The 19,344-nt window shown below is 41.2% G+C and overlaps 1 protein-coding gene across 2 annotated transcripts in view; it reads left to right on the top strand.

Annotated features, from left to right (window-relative positions):
- The window catches only part of GABPB1 (GA binding protein transcription factor subunit beta 1), a 41,384-nt gene extending 22,234 nt beyond the window's left edge, over positions 1 to 19,150 (top strand). For both annotated transcript variants that reach the window (XM_024193890.1, XM_024193891.1), the window contains exons 7-9: positions 1,484 to 1,669; positions 3,196 to 3,311; positions 17,408 to 19,150. In XM_024193890.1, coding sequence (XP_024049658.1) covers positions 1,484 to 1,669; positions 3,196 to 3,311; positions 17,408 to 17,560 — 455 coding nt within the window. In that variant the 3' untranslated portion in view covers positions 17,561 to 19,150. The remainder of the gene's footprint in view (positions 1 to 1,483; positions 1,670 to 3,195; positions 3,312 to 17,407) is intronic.
- The last annotated feature ends 194 nt before the right edge of the window (positions 19,151 to 19,344 follow it).

Consider the following 19,344-nt stretch of genomic DNA (forward strand, 5'->3'; position numbering starts at 1 on the left):
CCAAGACCATTTAGGTATTGTTTGGCTTTCTGTGTGTGGAACACCCATACAATACAACTTTAAGATCCTACAGAGGTCTGTTTACCTGTTACTGCCTAGGAAGAAGATATCATAACTTGTAGGTCACGGGCCAGATTCTCAGCTGGTGTAAAATGACATACCTCCACTGACTTCATTGGATCTACATGAATTTATACCACATGAGGATCTAGACCCACATTTCTATCCAAAACTTTTGTTACAAGTCACCCTGAGATTACTATAACTGAAAATATTAAAGAACAAAATATTTTTTCCAGTTTCTTTACTTTATACATGTGACAGGAATTTGACAACATATAGTTAGGGCCCTACCAAATTCACAGCCATGAAAAACGCGTCACGGACCGTGAAATCTGATCTTTTGTGTGCTTTTACCCTATACTACGCAGATTTCACGGTGGAGACTGGCGTTTCTCAAATTGGGGGTCCTGACCCAAAAGGGAGTTGGGGGGGGGTGTGTCACAAGGTTATTTTTTGGGGGGGTCACTGTATTGTCACCCTTACTTCTGCGCTGCCTTCAGAGCTGGACAGCTGGAGAGTGGCGGCTATTGGCTGGGCGCCCAGCTCTCAAGGTAGCGTCCCACCTGCAGCAGCGCAGAAGTAAGGGTGGCAATACCGTACCATGCCACCCTTCTTTTTTTAAAGAATTAGTGAATTAAAAAAAATTCAGATTGACCTTTTAAAAATCTCAGGGCACTTTTCAGCAGACTCTGAACAAAACATTTGTTTCATTACTAATCTTCTCAGAATTCTAATGTACAAAGCTGTGTGCAGACAACACAACAGCTATTGGGCTCTTCAAAAAAATTATCTCACTCTTACTGCAATACTAATACCTAACTCAGTACTTAAGATATCCCAAAATTATTTTACAAAGTATGAAAAATGCTAACTAAAATCAGATTATATTCTTTTGGGCTGAATTTTGCCCTGTTCAATCCCATTGATTGCAGTCAGGGCAGAATTTGTACCAGTACATATATTTTTGAAACTTCACGTTTCTTGCACCAATGAAAGATTACCATTGACTTCAGTGAACTTTGGATTAGATCATATAAGCATAGTTTATATGTTAATAATGCATTAGATTTATAGCTGCAGAAGAAACTTTGAATTTGAAGTATCAGAGGGGTAGCCGTGTTAGTCTGAATCTGTAAAAAGCAACAGAGGATCCTGTGGCACCTTTAAGACAAACAGAAGTATTGGGAGCATAAGCTTTCGTGGGTAAGAACCTCACTTCTTCAGATGCAAGTCAGAAGTGAGGTTCTTACCCACGAAAGCTTATGCTCCCAATACTTCTGTTAGTCTTAAAGGTGCCACAGGACCCTCTGTTGCTTTTTGAATTTGAAGTGGCATGTAAAAGGCTTCTAATAGTTACTAAATTCTGAGTCCCAATTTGTAAATTATAAATATCCTGACCTTCTTTACACTTTATCAACAGTTGTAGCAACAGAAGAAGTCGTGACTGCAGAATCTGTGGATGGTGCAATTCAGCAAGTTGTCAGTTCTGGAGGTCAACAAGTTATTACTATAGTTACAGATGGCATTCAGCTTAGTAATCTCCATTCAATTCCAACCAGTGGAATAGGTCAGCCAATCATTGTGACCATGCCAGATGGACAGCAAGGTGAGTGGAAACAAGATGCTCAATGTGAACTTCAAGAATAATTTTAGTTTAAAATATTGATAGTTCAGGAAAATGTGGGACTTTTTACATGATCTGTTTCTGTGTACAGCAGATAGAATTGACATTTGCTGTATGCAGTGAATTATTTCTCTAGATCTGCTGCGGTTGAGTGAGATGCCATTTGAATTGCATTTTTCTGTAGATGTGCAAGTTGACTAAAATGGATCAAAAATAGACTATAGGGGGGAAAATAAAATTTAAGAAATTAATTTAACCAGTGAGATTTGAGTATGTAAATATATTAAGAAAAGAGTGGGGGAGGAAGAAAAATTTCTAAGGTATAAGGAGGAGAGATAAGATGTTGAAGGGAAAGATGATGATTGTCTGTCTGACTTATCTCTATCAACCCGGATTGTTAGAAATTCAGTATCAAAAACAGAAAATCTAGAACACCAACAATAAAACAGCATTTCAGTAGTTAGGACCCTTCTTCAGAGGAACTCAGGCAGAAAAGTGGGATGCAGAATTTGAGGACCCAATGCCAGGAGTAGCGTTTGCATACCATGGCGATTTGCTCTATGAGGATCCTCTTTGGACTCCAGGATACCCAGGACTTTTGAGGGTGGTCTGGGAGAGGAGCAGGGGCAGAGCTGGCGGATTCATGAATACACATTGTACCCACTGGAGCAAGAGTACATTTACTGTGGGGAGCTATTGCTGCAATAATGGTTGTGGAGTTTTGTGTAAATATTTCCTGTAACAGCTACTCCTGATGGAAATGATTGCTTTCTTGGTTTCCCATCATCAGATCATCCCTTGGGATTCCCAATGCAGAGCTTGGCTTCTTAAAGCCATGCACTGTGGTCCAGGATTTGGTCCACAGTCTGGGCAGATACAGCCATTTATCACGAAACATGAATCTATACAGTTACTAATTGAACTGACCTTTAGAAGAGCACATAGCCAACCAAATGAATATTTAGGAAATATGTACACAATGATGTAGTATAAATATGACCATAATTTTCTCAGGGTTAGGGAACTGCTAGATTTTTTTCAAATTGCCTAAATGATTGACCTCAAAAATATAAGCCATCTTACTTTTCACAAATTATTTAAAAGGGGAGAGTCTTGTAGCTGAAGCACAGAATTGTGAGTAGGGAGATCTAGTTTCTGTTCCCAGCCCTGCCACACAGATTTTCTGTGTGACCTTGTGACTGGTCACTTAATGTATGTGACTTGTTAACCCATGAGTACAATGGGGTTGATGATACTAATCATCACCCCTGCTGTGTTGTGAACCTAAATTTAAAAAAGAACTTTGAAATCTCTAATAGAAGATGCAGTAGAAGTTGTAGTATAACATTTTGAACTTAATGAGTATTTCATTGAGCTGTGGTTTTTCTGTTGGAAAAGCTGGCTTTTCCATTTACTCTTGGAAGTAGAATTTTACATATTAGTTTTATGTAATGTAAATACTGGCCCTTGTATTCATATTTATCTATATACATATGTTTTTATTGAAGTATTAACAGTACCAGCAACAGACATTGCTGAAGAAACTGTGATCAGTGAAGAACCACCAATCAAGAGGCAGTGCATTGAGATTGTTGAAAATCGTGTGGAATCTGCAGAAATAGAAGTAAGGAGTCTATTACCTGATGTGTTTTAACTAGACTTTTCAAAACTGAATGTTTTGTTGTTTCTTGTTTTATAGCTGAGTTTCTATGCAGCCACAGAATGAAGATAACTTGTTTGTATTCCCATATCCTTTGTTAGTTTATATCAGAACTTGTGTTTTACAAAATTGCTATAGGAAGTGGATAGCATATGTATGTTCAATCCTCAGGGTGCCCTTTTGTGCATATAGATGTCACTTATTTTTGCACTTGGTTAATTTTTTTCTTTTAATGTCACCGGTAAATTCCTAAAACTAGATACTGATATATCATCATCTGATATGACTTTTCATAAACAATGAATGAAAATAATGTCCTTTCATCTCTCTCTTAAAAAACACATTTGTCTTGATTACTGAAAATATATCATGATTTTACCATTAATGACATCTAGGTAAGATATTTAATGAGTGAAAGCACAAAACAATAAGATTCTATCTTGCTGTTATAAAAAGCGTCAAATTTTTACCATTTTTTTTTTGGACTGTGTGTGCAGAAATATGAATAAAGCATCTAATGGCACTATCTGGTATACTGAAATTTTGGTACGAAAGTCCTAACTTAAAATAAAAGTGAGATCTATCCTTTTCTTATATAAATTTATTTATTTAATACCAAAACATTTTTCTGCAATCCACAATTGTGCATTGGCAACCTCTTTACTACTTGCTCTATCCCTGCAACTTACTTTGATTGAAAGTCTATGAAAACTGCTACCTACCCTGATTAGACTGTAAATGCCAAATTATTTTGTTTCTGTGAACCTTACAGTATTTTGTTTCACAAATGTATTTCTCCTAGTTTTGTTATATTGAATACTGTTTTGTGCCTCATTATTGTACAGTGTGTGGAAGGATACCTCATGCATGACTAATAGCTATAATTAGCATATTTCCTCAATGACTTTTTCTTTCCATAATATATCACATGAAGTGCATTCTGTCTTTAGTTGTGCGATCATTACAGACTATCAATAGAGCTGAGATTTTCTTGCTGCACTTTTTTTAATGTATGATTTATAATAAAAACAAAACTTCTGTTCACATTCTTTTAAAAATCTGCCTGAATTTTTCTTAGAAAAGAAAATTATAATTCCTTGATCTCAATAACTTAATAGATTTATTAGTTAGAGACAAAAAAGTGATTGATTGATTAAAAATGAATCAATTCATTTCTAAATACAGTAGGTCGGCATGGTAATATAAATACTTTTTTAAAGTGACACTGTTAGCTTAAGTCATATATTTTAAACACGCCTTTTTAACAATGTTACTAAAAATACTTAATAGATTTTTTTAAGTGTTTCACTTATGTTTTCAAAAAATTTAAGTATCAAGGTAAATTTAGGCCTTGATTATGAAATGAGGTGTACAGGCAGATCTCTGCACCTGCACAGAACTCTGACTTTGGGGGACAGGACCACAGGGGTTTGATTGCATCCATTTTATTGCAGGATTGGGAATTAGTGTTCAGGGTCCCTTTAAGCTACTTCATGCTGTTGTCAAAGCTTGAGAGCAGAAGCTGATAAATGCTTGAAACAAGAAAAGAAAATAACCTAATATCTGAAGATAACTTTCATCTCTTCGTGAATTTAATGTTGCAAACGTCCTTATCATTGCCTTCAGTTATTTGATAGATTTTTAAATAAAAGGGGGTAACATTATTTAAGGCTAATAACCGCTTTCTTCACCATTTTAAGTTCTTAGAACATCTATATACTATGGGCTTTATTTCTGAAATCTTTATGTAAACCAAACTCCCTTTGACTTCAATGAGAAACTTTCCTGTTTAGTGGTTGCAGGATGAGGACTTTGGTTAATTTTTTCAGTTTGACTTCTGAGCTCTCATAAGAGTGTATTAATCAAAGTTTGAATTGCTAGGAATACAACTCACTTAACTATAGTTTTGTGAAGAATGTCAAAACTTTCAGAAGTCACAAACATTTTTAACATACTTAATAAGTGGCAAAATTTAACTTACATAAACTTTTATTTTTTGAATGCTCGAGTTAAATATTGACTTCCATCCATAACTTACTGTAATATATTAATTTACAATGATTCATATTCTCCATTGAGTTTGACTTCCACTTTTCCCAGAGTAGCTTGGGAAAAGTGTGACACATATATTAGAAACACTAAGCAAATGGAATTATCATTTCATAAGTCTTTTTAATTGAATTTTGTCATAAGTTCATCTTAAAGGATCACATTTCTTCTTTTTTATCAACTGTTAAATATTACCTGACATTTTCCATTATTTCTAATTATACACAGCACTATCTGTGCTGCCCATAATAACACCTAATATAACTCTAACCGAACAAAATACTCTCTGTAAAAATACAAAAATTGGCAATGGGGGTTATGGGGCATTTGTAGTTAGTGAAACTACCTCTAACTCACTTTTTTTCTTTTAAATTTAAGTCTCTCTTTAAAATACAGCCAGACTTCAGATGAATACTTGTGTAAAATATTGTACAGTAAGAAAAACACTTTATCTCAGGGAAACTGTGAGAATGAACTATCTGCCTACTCAAAACCACTACCATCCATATCTTCTGTAGCGATTCCTAGCACTGATGTGGTTCCTTTCAGTTCCCAGTCATTCTGTCTCTGGTAGACAGCTTTATGCAGTTTCTCTTCTTTTTTTCTGGTGAGATTTTTCCTTTCCCCCCCTTCTCCGTGTTCTGTCTCAGAAAGAATGTAACCACTGTGCTTCAATTGCATATATGCAGCATACAGGGTGGTGATATGAGTTCCTCACTCAGGAGCAAGTCCCCCTGTAGTCTATCCAAATTAGAAAAGGCTCTCCTGTTCACTTCAGCCATCTACACTTAAGGGAAGTATTCTAAAACTGGGTTCTTCATCAGGTGGACTTGTTTGTTGGGATTAGAGATCAACAATTCTTTCTCTGTTGTACCAAGTATTGGGACCCCCATGTTTGGAGGGTGAATGCCCTCTCATTCAACTATCTAGGGGCCTGGATGTAGGTATTGGATTCCCCCCACTTACAGCAAGATGGCCAGGAATATATCAAGAGGTTTCAAGCAAAGATTATTCTAAGTGCTCTCTTATGAATCTGAAGGTCTTGGTTCTCCAGTGTGCTTCAAAAATCCATCTTCAGCCCATAGCCTCTCTCATTCTTCAGGGATCAGCTGTATCTGTATTCAGTTCTTCACCTGAACCTGTCGAGGTTAAAGTTAACAGCCAGAAGGTTGAAGCTACAGTCCTTTAGCCACTGTACTTGGTGCAAGTTTTAGAAATTCCAGCCACTCAAAGCATCCTTGAGTTCTTACTTAGCTACAATTATTTGTAGTTTCAAATGTCAGCCGTTGGAGCTCTAAACCTGATTAACGGTTGATATACCCTTCCTGTACATCCTCATGTCTTCTACTTCCACAGAGCTGTCAGCTGTTTAAGATCATGTATCAGAAAGTATCTGATGGCTTGTTGGTGTTTTACTTTTGAACCTCTGTGCTCATACCAGAGTTCTTTTTAAACCCATGAGTGAATCTTGTTTATATTTCATAGCAATCAAAATTATCTTTCTTGTGGAAATCATCCTGTTAGAAGTGTGAGTTGGTCTGAGTCCTTTCCTGCAAGGAGCTATTCTTTGAGTGCTTGCTCATGTTGATTCCATTCTAGGTGTCCATGCGCCCACATGCATAGTAGTCGGAGATTTTTGCCTTAGCGGTATCTGTAGGGTCAGCTATGGCGCCCCCTTGAGTGCCGTGCTCATGCACTGGTATATCAGGCACTGCCAACCCTACGCCCTCTCAGTTCCATCTTACCACCCGTGATGGTCAGAGCGCCTCGTCTAGCATTGCAAGAGCATTAGCAGTTTTTTACACCTCTTTGTTTATCTTCTTTGTGTATATAGTGTGTAGGTACTTAGTTAGCCATTAAATTAAGTGTTAGGTTATTTGGTAGTTAGAGTCCCGGCTGGGACTTCGCCCCGGAGTGGGGCATGCCCCGTTCTCCTGGCTTCAAACCATGCTCGTCATGCAACAGGCTGATGCCTGTTAGTGACCCCCACGACAGCTGTTTGAAGTGCTAGGGGGAGTCCCATAGAAAGGTCAAGTGCAGAATCTGTAAAAACGTTTGCCCTAGCACCCGAAAGGAGCGGGATATCCGCTTGAGTGCCGTCCTGATGAAGGCTGTGCTTCGCCCTGCATCGGAGCCCTCTTGCTCGGACCCCACGCCAAGCACCTCGGCATCTGTGCGGAGCGCATCATTGGCACCATGCTCCGCCTGGCACCTTTCCCCCTCACGAGTGCCTAAGAAGCGCAAAAGAAGAAGAGCCCCCGGCACCAGAGGTAAAGGGGCTTCGGGCAAAGGACCTATGTCAGGCCATGTGCCCACCCCGGGGCTTCATGGGTGTACTCATAGGGTAGTGGAGCACTCTCGGTCCCCATCTCCGCAGCCTAGGACCCCGGCATCACACCCTTGGTCTCCGGTCAGAAGGCCCAGGTTCCCAACGCCACGTTCTCCGCCTACGAGGCATGGGAGACGAGTTGAAGCACTGGTCTCCATACCCCTGGTACCAGCAAGCTTCCCACCAAAGATCTCAGGTTACCTTCGCCTAGATAGTCTCCCAGATGTCAGTCCCCACCGGGACGGGATCGCTCCCTATCATGGCACCGGTCTCCAACTCCCTGGTACTGCTCGTCGATCAGGCACCGATCCTCTCCCTCGTCTCACCGGTTGCCAACTAGGGTCAGTTGGCAGACTCTGGCCTCGATGGCTCTGCTCTGGTCGCCGGAAGTGCAATGGTCCGAGTTGGACTGGGAGTTCAGCCCAAGGGGGTGATTCGCTGCCGACCCACAAGACCGGTGCAGCATCTGCAGCGGTGGCGTGGCAGCAGTGACAGTAGCCCACTCAATATCCATACTGGAACCTGTCGGGCGTGCCCATAATACCAGTCCCATATTCCCACCAGTCTTCCCTGTCTGCCTTGGACAAGCCACCGCCGGCACCAGAATTGGAATACAGCACCGAATCCGACGTGGGGGCAGTGCAGCAGGCTCCAACACTTATGGAGCCGTCCCCGGAGATGGAAGGGGAACCCGTCCCTTCCCCGGCAGTGCCTTCGTCATTGTCATCTCTGGACAAAGTGGTGGCGGGTCCCTCCCAAACGGGCAGTTCCCCCAATGACTTCAAGGAGCACCAGGTCCTCCTTAAAAGGGTGACTACCAATTTGAACTTAAAAGTTAAGGAGTTCGCGGAGGGGTGCGACGACCTCTTTAATGTTATATGCTCCTCCACCCTGGCCCGGGTCACACTGCCCATCTACCCAGGGGCCTTTAAGATTGCCAAATGGCTGTGGCAGACCCCCTCTTCCATTCCGTTTACTTCTAAGAAGGTGGAAAAGGCGAGGCCAATGGGGGCTGCGGGAAGGGCGGCCAGTACATCCCTCAGCCTGCGCTGCTTCCCGCAGCCCCCATTGGCCTGGAGCGGCGAACCGCGGCCAGTGGGAGCCGCGATCGGCCGAACCTGCGGACAGGGCAGGTAAACAAACCGGCCCGGCCTGCCAGGGGCTTTCCCTGTCAAGCGGCGGACCGGCTTTGAGAATCACTGTCCCAGGAGATGCAGGCCACCATTCAGAGCCTGCCATTTGAGGGGGCTGGGCTCTTCTTTGAGCTCACGGACTCAAGGCTCCATGGCCTTAAAGACTCCCATGCCACCCTCTGCTCCTTGGGCCTTCATACTCTTCAGCAGGCCAGGAGGCCGTTCCGGCCTCCACCTCCCCAGTCTAGGTCCTGGGGAACTACCCGGCTGAGCACCTACAGGAGAAAGAATAGAGACAAGAGGTCTAAGCAGAGACATCTGTTGCCTTCTGATTCGTCTGCTCAGCCTGGCCCTTCCAGGAACTAAGGAGGCCAGAAGTAGACATTTTGAGGCTGCGCTGAAGGATGGCGCCCCAGTCACTTTCCAGGATCCACCCTCCCACTCTTTCCTCAACCGCCCGAGCCCCTTCCGGTCGGCCTTGTCTCGTCTGACCTCGGATGGTTGGGTGCTTGACGTAATATCTTCAGATTACACCCTGCAGTTTGTGGCCGACCCTCCTTTCCCCATCCCTCTTCAGAGACCCTTCTCATGAGCAACTTCTCGTCCAAGAGGTTGTGAATCTCCTACACATGAGGGCGGAGGAGTAGGTCCCTTGGGACATGATAGGAAATGGGTTCTACTTCCACTACTTCCTAATCCTGAAAGCAAAAGCTGGCCTCAGATCTGTTTTGGACCTGCATCGCCGGAACAAGTCTCTCAAGAAGTTGAAGTTTCGCTTGGTCTCCCTAGCCTCCATCATCCCCTCCCTAGATCAGGGAGACTGGTACGTCGCCTTTGACTTGAAGGATGCATATTTCCATTTTCCCAGGGCACAGACGCTTCCTCCATTTTGTGCTGGGCCAGCACCATTTCCAATTCACGGTGCTGCCATTCGGTCTCTCATCAGTCCCAAGAGTATTCACAAAGTGCATAGCCCCAGTGGCTGCTTACCTGAGGCACCGGGGTGTTCAAATTTACCAGTTCCTCGATGACTGGCTAATAAAGGACCAGTCCTGGGATCAGGTGCGGCGGCATCTCGATCTGGTTTGCTCCACCTGTCGCGACTTGGGGCTATTAATAAATGAGAAAAAGTCGACCTTAATTCCAGTGCAACGCATAGAGTTCATTGGAGCGGTCCTCGACTCTACTGAGGCCAGAGCCTTCCTTTTTGAGGCTCAGTTCCAAGCCATGGTGGACCTCATCTCGTGAATGCAAGCCCACCCTCTCGGCACTGCTCACACGTGCCTGCGATTGTTGGGCCTACATGGCACCCTGTACTTACATGGTCCAGCACATGCGGCTCCGCCTCAGGCCTCTGCAGGCGTGGCTGGCGTCGGTCTATGTCCCCAACAGACAGCATGGATTGTGTGGTCAGGGTCCCAGACCACGTACTGTCGTCACTCATCTGGTGGCAGAATCCTGCATTGGTGTTGGAGGGAGTTCCCTTCGTGGCTCCATCCCCTTCGATGACCCTCATCTCTGGTGCCTCGGACCTGGGGCGGGGAGCCTATTTGGGCGATCTTAGCACGCAAGGTCGTTGGTCAAGTCACGATCACTCCTTACACATCAATGTCAGGGAGCTCAGAGCGGTTCACCTGGCCTGCTAAGCCTTCCTACCTCACATAGAAAGCCCAGTGGTCCAGGTCCTGGCAGACAATACAGCAGCTATGTTCTATATCAACAAGCAAGGCGGAGCCAGATGGTCTGCCCTTTGCCAAGAAACCTTCAGGCTCTGGGACTTCTGTGTACAATATGATATCTATCTCGTAGCCGTACACCTCCACAGGGCCAGGAATGCTTTGGCAGATCGCCTCAGCAGGACCTTTTCGTCTCACCACGAGTGGTCCTTCCATCTGGAAGTAGTCAGCATCATCATCCAGAGGTGGGGGACTCCCCAGGTGAACTTGTTCGCGTCCAGGCAGAACAGGAAATGCCACGTTTTCTGCTCTATTCGGGGGATTGACTGAGGCTCCCTGTCGGATGCTTTTCTGCTCCAGTGGTCGGGGGCTCTGTTATATGCCTTCCACCCAGTGCCATTAATTCACAGGGCGAAGATCAAGCTGGACAGGGCGAAGGTGATCTTCATAGCGCCAGGTTGGCCATGCTAGCACTGGTTTGGCACACTTCTGTACCTTTCAGTGGCTGCTCCGTTACAGCTACTGCTCAGGCCAGACCTGCTGTCCCAAACCCACTGCAGTCTTCTGCATCCGAACCTGGTGGCACTGCACCTGACAGCTTGGCTGCTGCATGATTAAATTTAGAGGATCAGGAGTGCTTGGCCAGTGTCCAACAGATCCTGTTGGGCAGCAGAAAGCCCTCCACCAGAGCGATCTATCTGGCCAAATGGACGCGGTTTGCTTGTTGGACCTCTGATAAAGGCATTCGGCCCAAGCGGGCCTTGTTGCAGTTAACACTGGACTACCTTCTGCATCTACCTTCTGTACCCCTTTCATCTATCAAGATCCACTTGGCCTTCCATCCGCCACTCAAGGGTAGGTTGGTTTTTGCCCAGGACGTGACTACCAGGTTCTTCAAGGGCCTCGAGTGCCTGTACCCGCACATCAGGGACTCTGTTCCTCCATGGGACCTGAATCTTGTGCTGTTGCGGCTCGCGGGGTCCCCCTTCGAGCTTCTGGCTTCCTTCTCTTTTGTTCTCCTTTCTTGGAAGGTTGCATTCTTGGTTGCAATAACATCTGCCCGCCGGTCTCTGAGATTCGGGTGCTCACCTTGAAACCACCCTATACAGTCTTTTACAAAGACAAGGTCCAGCTGCGGCCACACCTGGCTTTCCTGCCCAAGGCGGTCTCACAGTTTCATATGGGCCAGAACATTTACTTACCTGTCTTTTTTTCCAAAGCCGCATAAGTTGGAGGAGGACCGTAGGTTGCATTCCCTAGATGTCAGGAGGGCGCTACCCTTCTATATTGAAAGGACCAAGCCATTCCGCAAGTCGACACAATTGTTCATGGTGGTGGCCAACAGGATGAAAGGTCATACAGTGTCTGCTCAAAGAATTTCTTCTTGGATCACTGCCTGCATTCATTGCTGCTACGATCAGGCAAAGGTGCCACCTCCAGCGATTGTAAACGCCCACTCAAGCCTCTTCGGCAGCTTTCTTAGTCCAAGTGCCTGTCCAGGACATCTGTAGAGCGGCCACCTGGTCATCCATCCACACGTTCACGTCCCATTATGCACTTAACCAGCAGGCCTGGGACGATGCTGGCTTCGGTAAAGCAGTACTGCAAGCCGCTAGACTGAATTCCAAGCCTACGTCCGAGGATACTGCTTGTGAGTCACCTAGAATGGAATCAACATGAGCAGGCACTGGAAGAAGAAAAAACGGTTATCTACCTTTTGTAACTGTTGTTCTCCGAAATGTGTTGCTCATGTCCATTCCAATACCCGCCCGCCTACCCCTCTGTCCGGCAAGATGGATCCAAGAGGGGTAGGGCTGGTGGCGCCTAATATACCAGCGCATGAGCGCGGCACTCAAGGGGGCACCACAGCAGACCATACCAATACTGCTAAGGCAGAAATCTCCGATTACTGTGCACGTGGGTGCATGTGCACACCTAGAATGGAATGGACATGAGTAACACATCTCGAAGAACAACAGCTACGAAAGGTAGATAACCATTTTTTTTTCTCTGTTTCTTCTAAAAGAAGACTAGTGGAATTCACATCCAAGATATATTCTCTATTTCCTCTTAATCAAGAAATCCATTCTTCTCAACGAAGTGATTCTTCTCTCCTTTTATGTACTGTATAGCCGTGGCAGAAGCCTGATGTTGTCTTTTTGATTTAGGGCTGCACCAGGAAAGGTTTTAAAGCATCTATTTGCAGAGGAGTCAAGACTGCCATAATAAATCCTGCATAAGTTTAAGAAGTCTCATCTATCAAGAATCCATGTGCATTCTACAAGATCTCTAGCACCTTCATGACGGAAGAAAAGATCTGCCGATGAAGACATCTGTGAAGATCCTCCTTTAGGGCTTGCTTCATTCTTATGCCATAGGTTTTCTTCAACCTGTCTGCTCTGTTTATTTATGTTCCTTAAAAAATATTTTTCATGTGTATATAGTATTTATCTTTTCCAGTACCCTCCCTTTCTGTTTTCTTCTACTTGCTGCTTCCCAGGAGTAGCTGCAGATTGGCGTTTTCTGTGTCATTGTTCTTGTATTTTTCAATTTTGGAAATAATCACAATTTACTTACAACTTGATTCTCTAATAAGCAGACTTGACTTTAGGCTCAGACAACGTTAGAAAAAACTGATTTAGTTAAAAGCAAGGAATTTTCATTTATGTGGATTGTTTCATATTAGAGGAAGCTTGGTATGTATCTTATGTTTTCAAGGTTTGTATGTGTACAGTAGCTACCAGTAAAATATTTAAAATTCTTATCTTCACTTAAAAGAATTGCTGTTTTAATTTAAATAGTACAAAGCTCTGAATAAGATAAAATTACCTATTTCTGAACCCAGATCTAGCTCCTTTTTGTAAAATAATCTTGCATTTCTCAGACATGTAATTCTAAGCAGTATGTAGATATTTATTGTGCAAAAAAATCCTTTCCAAATAAGAGGAAGATTTTGTTCTTTTTCCCCATCAAATTCCTGAACATCACAGTTTTGACATTCCTTTGTACCAGAAGACTAATCTACCATAAAGCAAAAAGTTTAACTCTACTTTTATATTATTTTTTTTTGTATTATTCCTTTATTACTGACATAGATTTTTTTAATTTAAGCATTTAAAATAGTACACACCATCAGATCTTCCATTTACTTTAGAGATTGGTGTATCTGCAGTTTATGTCTCATTCCCCTCCATTAGCTACATAAGCACACTTTATGTGGAGACTTTTTAAAAAGACAATTTCTTACTCAGTAGATTTGTTCCTTTTATTTAGAGTCACGTGTGTTTGCTTTAGTTAATCCAGATCTATAGCAGTATAACTAAGAGCAGAATTTAGCTCCTAAATAAGCTTATGCTTCCCCTATTTCCACTGCAGAAAAATATACCTGTGGGAGAGAGGTGAATTCAGTTCTCATCTTGCATCATCAGCTCACTAAGTTCCAGTTGTGGAATCTCTTTTTAGTGGTGATAATTACAAGCCAGAAAGAACATATTTGATTTTCAGACTTCAGGTTGAGTTTGCAGCTGTGGCAGTTAGAAAAGTCATCTGTTCACTAATAAACTGAGAAAATTTGATCTTGGATGTCCCTGAGGCACAAACTTGTACCCCACAGTGCTAACTTCACTTTATACTTTTTTAGAGTATAATTGCACTTTACATGTCCTGTGACGTGAATTTAAATATTTATTTTGCAAAAGGCAATTATAATTGGCCAGTCCAATTGTTGGATAGGTTGATTTACTATTAAACCATTCACATGGTGTCTTACAAGGCAGTGTTCTGATTCCGAAGACGATAAACTTAGAAGTTGAATGCCAAATTATCTTGTCAAGTGAGTGATCCAGATCATCACCATTTAAGATGGAGCACTCATTTTATTCGTGCATACTCCAACTGAGACAGACCTATTGATTTTAACAACGAGGAGGCCTTATGGTACCTTAGAGACTAACAAATTTATTTGGGCATAAGCTTTCATGGGCTATAACCCACTTCATCAGATGCTGGTGAAGTGGGTTCTAGCCCACGAAAGCTTATGCCCAAATAAATGTGTTGGTCTCTAAGGTGCCACAAGGACTCCTAGTTGTTTTTGCTGATACGGACTAACATGGCTACCACTCTGAAACCTATTGATTTTAGCTTCCCTTTCAGCCCAGTGTTCAAAACTGTGTAAAGCCCCATATAAAGCAACTACAATATATGTAGTTTATTTTCTTCTCTATTTTGATGACTAACATTTATGAAACTTAATAAAATCTCTCCACCTATTGTTTCTGCTACACAGATGCTAACATTAGCACTGATCAGTTACCTTTGTCATTATACTCTGACATATTCAGCACCACATGTGACAGCTAAAGGTAGCTCTAGCATTGGGGACAGGAGGAAGCGGAAGGCATACTATGTGTATTATATTTATTTAACATTTTTAGGTACTAATCATGCAAACCGGTGAGGAGTAGGGTTACTGAGCTGAGAAGAAAAGTATATTATTAAGTATTATAGAAAAGTATTTCAGACCTGCTTGAGGTCTGAAACAGTAATACGGTTTTGAGCTGCTAGAGTGAAGGAGAAAGCATGAGGGAGTATGGTGATAATGTCTTTGTCTTATTTTGATAGACCAACATTTTCCTGAGGGATAGCTTGGCAGCTTCATTTTCTGAGAGTCTTGCTTCCACAACTACTACTTGGTGATTAAAGTGAAAAGAGTGATTGAATCAGAAATTGGCTTATCCATAAAAGTATGGTGCACTTATTTTAATAAGATGGCTTCTGCTTGAGTGAAGATCAAAACAAAGCTATTTTCCAAGGCAGTCAGTTTTCAATAGGATGCAGTTTGTCACGGTGGCTCTTCTGCATCAAACAACATGGCAGCGTCTACATCATTAATAGCTGAGTACAATAGAAATACATTCAGCTATGTTTCCTAGGACACAGGAAATGTCTCCTGCTTTGAAATGAAGTGTCTCACTTTGCCTTGAAACCATTCTGTGACATCATATTTAAATATAGCAGATGCAAGGTATGCCAGACAATTGGTTTGTAGGATGGCCAACTATAATTCACTTTACACAAATTTTAAAAAATAAATCTAGCCAAATACTTGTTAATTCATAAAAGTACAGTGTCCTTTTGGAAAAAAATGCAAAATATTCTCATAGTCAGTGACTGAAACGAATGAGAATATAGAAGTTGGATAATTGTATTGTGAGCAGCCATCACTTTACAGCATGGAGAGCCATTAGTTAAAATGTTAAAATTACACTATCCAATTGGCTGAATAGAAATAAAGAGCATGGTCTTACTCCCATTGACGTCAGTAAGAATTTTGTCATCAATGGGAAGCAGATCACACTCAATGTAATTGTAATGGAGCTTTGTTGTATTATAACAGTATTTGATTGGCATGCTTCTGCTTTTGTCTCCCAAGTTTATTTTCCATAAAAGCCTGGTTGTCATTTATAGTGAGGAGCAGCAAGCTACTGTTAGCTGATGACATTAAATTCTGATCAAACTAACTGTATATAGTAAACGCTGTCAAATGCACACGCTGGCAGGGCAGGGGGGAGGGAAGAAAAAAATATTTTTCTCTAATTCCTTTTAGTTACAGTAATCTTAAGGGATAATTCTAGGCAAAATTTCCTTGTAACAATACTAGGTTTAAAAAAATATTCAAACAAGATTTAAGGTGTCCGAGTCCCTTTTAAATTATTTAGTAGATTAAAAATGTACTTCTGATGGGCTGAAAAACAGTTACCTCATTAGAATGCAGTGTTCATTAATTGTTCAGTGTACACACACAGCCAGCACACTCTTTTATTTGATCACCTATCGTAGTCTGAAATATGACTCGAAGTAATCTTGTGAATTTCCATGTTTGTTGTATCTCATTAATTTCTAAATCAGATTGCTCACTTTACAAGTAAAATAGGTTTTTCCCATTAGCTGTGGATCTGAAAGTCAAGCTGTGTCCCTTCTGGTTTCTGCATTGTTGCCAGAAATAAAGATTCTGCAACTGGAACTTAGCCTCTGTCCTACAGCTGCATCTGTGTGGGCAAACCCCTGTGCCTGCATGGATGCAGATGCATGATGGGCCCTTAGTTAAGAATTTCATTGATGAGCAAACTTTTTCTCCCTCCAGTTAGAGATGTATGTATTGTAAGGTGGAAAATCCCTATTTCACCTCACTGGGGGAAAGAATAGGTTGTCAGTCTAATGGCAAAAGTTACTTTTATCATGATGTAGGAGAATTGGTCCCTGGAAGTTCTATTTCTATGCTGACGTGTCCATTTCTAATTCTATACACACTCGTAGTGGGAAACTTGCTTGGATATGAACTGTGTATTGATTTTTTTTTTAAAGAAGTTTGAACTTTTTTAAAAATAATTCAGATTCTGGAAACTGAGTCGGACAACTGTGCCTAAATATTCAACATATTTTCCAAAGATTGCTTTTTTCCCTGAGAAAATGTCATAAGAGCATACTCTTAAAGAGAGAGTATTTTTTGGAATATTTTTCAGAGTAGCAGCCGTGTTAGTCTGTATCCGCAAAAAGAACAGGAGTACTTGTGGCACCTTAGAGACTAACAAATTTATTAGAGCATAAGCTTTCGTGGGCTACAACCCACTTCTTCGGATGCATTTTTTTGGTATATTTGCACTTTAAATCTTGTGAGCAATTGTCTGGCCCAATCTTTCATTGTTTACTTACACAAGTATTTAAGTGAGAGTTTTGCCTGAGTAAACTGCAGGACTGGACCTCCTAGCTTCTGATTCTGTGTATGATGCCTTATACCTTGGCTGTCCAAAAACTGCCATTTTATCTTGCACTTAACATGCATTTGACAAAACATTGCTGTTTTGTTTTTAATAGGAGAGAGAAACTCTACAGAAACAGCTGGATGAGGCAAATCGAGAAGCACAAAAGTATCGACAGCAGCTTCTAAAGAAAGAGCAAGAAGCAGAGGCCTATCGGCAGAAATTAGAGGCAATGACCCGTCTCCAGACTAATAAAGAAGCTGTTTAAATATTGAAATGGACATATTGCAAAGTCTGTTACTTTCAGTCAAGAAAACTGCAGTACAATCTTGAACTGTACACTGTATAGGTACAGAAATGGGATTACACAATAGCAAAGATGCTACAGGTTGATAACTGGACTTAAGCCATGAGCTCTGATGAATTTCTTGTAACATAAAAGCTGAATTTAGAAATTGTGAAAAGTATTTAAAATGAAATACTGTAAATAGTTGTTTTTTTTACAGTTCCAAAGTGAGTTGATAAATCTTTTTGAAGGGATCCAGAAACACAAGAAGCCAATGTTTTTGTGAAATTTTGGATTTTAGTATAAATCTAATTTCTGAAAAACAGAACAGTTTTAAGGGTGATGTTGCTGATTAAGATTGACAGTTTGAAAATGAATTATGTGACAAAATGAATTAATAGTTATTCCTATAAGGAACAACTTAGACCCGATGGAAATCTTTGTACAACTTTAAGTAGTTGTCTTAGATTTTCTGAAAACCCTTGTTTTAGAAAGTGAAAATTTTATATTTAATTTCCAGTATATCCAAGTAGATTTACATGTATATGAAGCTAATATTTTTTAAACTTTTCAGTTTGTACATATGCTGCATGTTTTTATAATTTCTACTCACATCTTGCATAGATATTTTTCAGCAAAGATGAGGGAAATTGAGAGGAAAAAATGTTTAGCCTAAATGTCATTTGAAGTAAGCTAGCAGCCAGTTTTATTGTGAATGGTATATTTCTTGGAAGAATGTAATTTGTAAAAATAAAAAAAACCTTAATTTACGTAATACAGACATTATTTGAAAATGCTGACAGTGGGGGGCATTGAAACTTCACTTTTCTGTGTGTCTTATAAATTTCATGTGTAAACATTTTTAAAGTACAGAAGTATGAAAGACTGTCTCCACAGGAACCCACATAGCAATTCCTTTAAAATATTCTTATTAAGCTGTTTCCCCAATAATCTTCAGATTATCTCAAGGACACATTTTATAAACAGACTTTTGCATTTAAATTATGCACCTGGACCTGAAAGTTTGATGTTGTTTTGGTGCTCTTGTTATCTACCATCATTGTGCTTCACTGTGATAAATGTGTCTGTCTGTGCAGTGATCTGTACGAATACTTAGCATTTATATAGTGCTTTACATCTTCAAAGTGTTGTATAATCAGTAAAGAATTAATCATCACTATGTCCCCTATGGTATGGACATTATTGTCCCCATTTTACAACTGATGTAAGCGTGACACAGAGAGGTTAAGTGATTTGCCCAAGGCCACATAAGTCAGTGGCAGACCCGGGAATAGAACTCAGGAGTTCCTGGCTCCTAGTCCCGACCTTAGGTCACGCTGCCTTAAGACTGTTTGATGCCGTGTTACATTCAACTTTGAACTATTGTGCGGATTCCTTTTTTGTAAAACATAACTTGTCTTTTATTTGTGCTTTGCTTTGTCTTTCCATGTTTCACTGCTTTTATGATATTGTTTATATAAACTTAAAGTCTAGTTTACCTATACTGTATTCAAAGGCATTGCCCTTAAAACTGTACTCTGGCCTACTTTTTCTATTTTACAATTAAATATCTTTTCCACATATTCACGGTGTAGAATCCAATACATTTAAATTGTTTTATATGTACATTAAAAGATCTGAATTTTTATCATGATTCTGAACAATATGAAAACACTCTGTTACACACTAGGTGTTAAGAATGTCCTTTGGGGTGGGGTGAGGTGTGTGGGAAGAGTGAGGAGAGAATTGAATTGGCAAAATGTAAA

This window comes from Terrapene carolina, unplaced genomic scaffold, assembly GCF_002925995.2.
Source record: "Terrapene carolina triunguis isolate 2854851 unplaced genomic scaffold, T_m_triunguis-2.0 Scaffold67, whole genome shotgun sequence".
NCBI classification, from domain to species: Eukaryota; Metazoa; Chordata; order Testudines; family Emydidae; genus Terrapene; species Terrapene triunguis.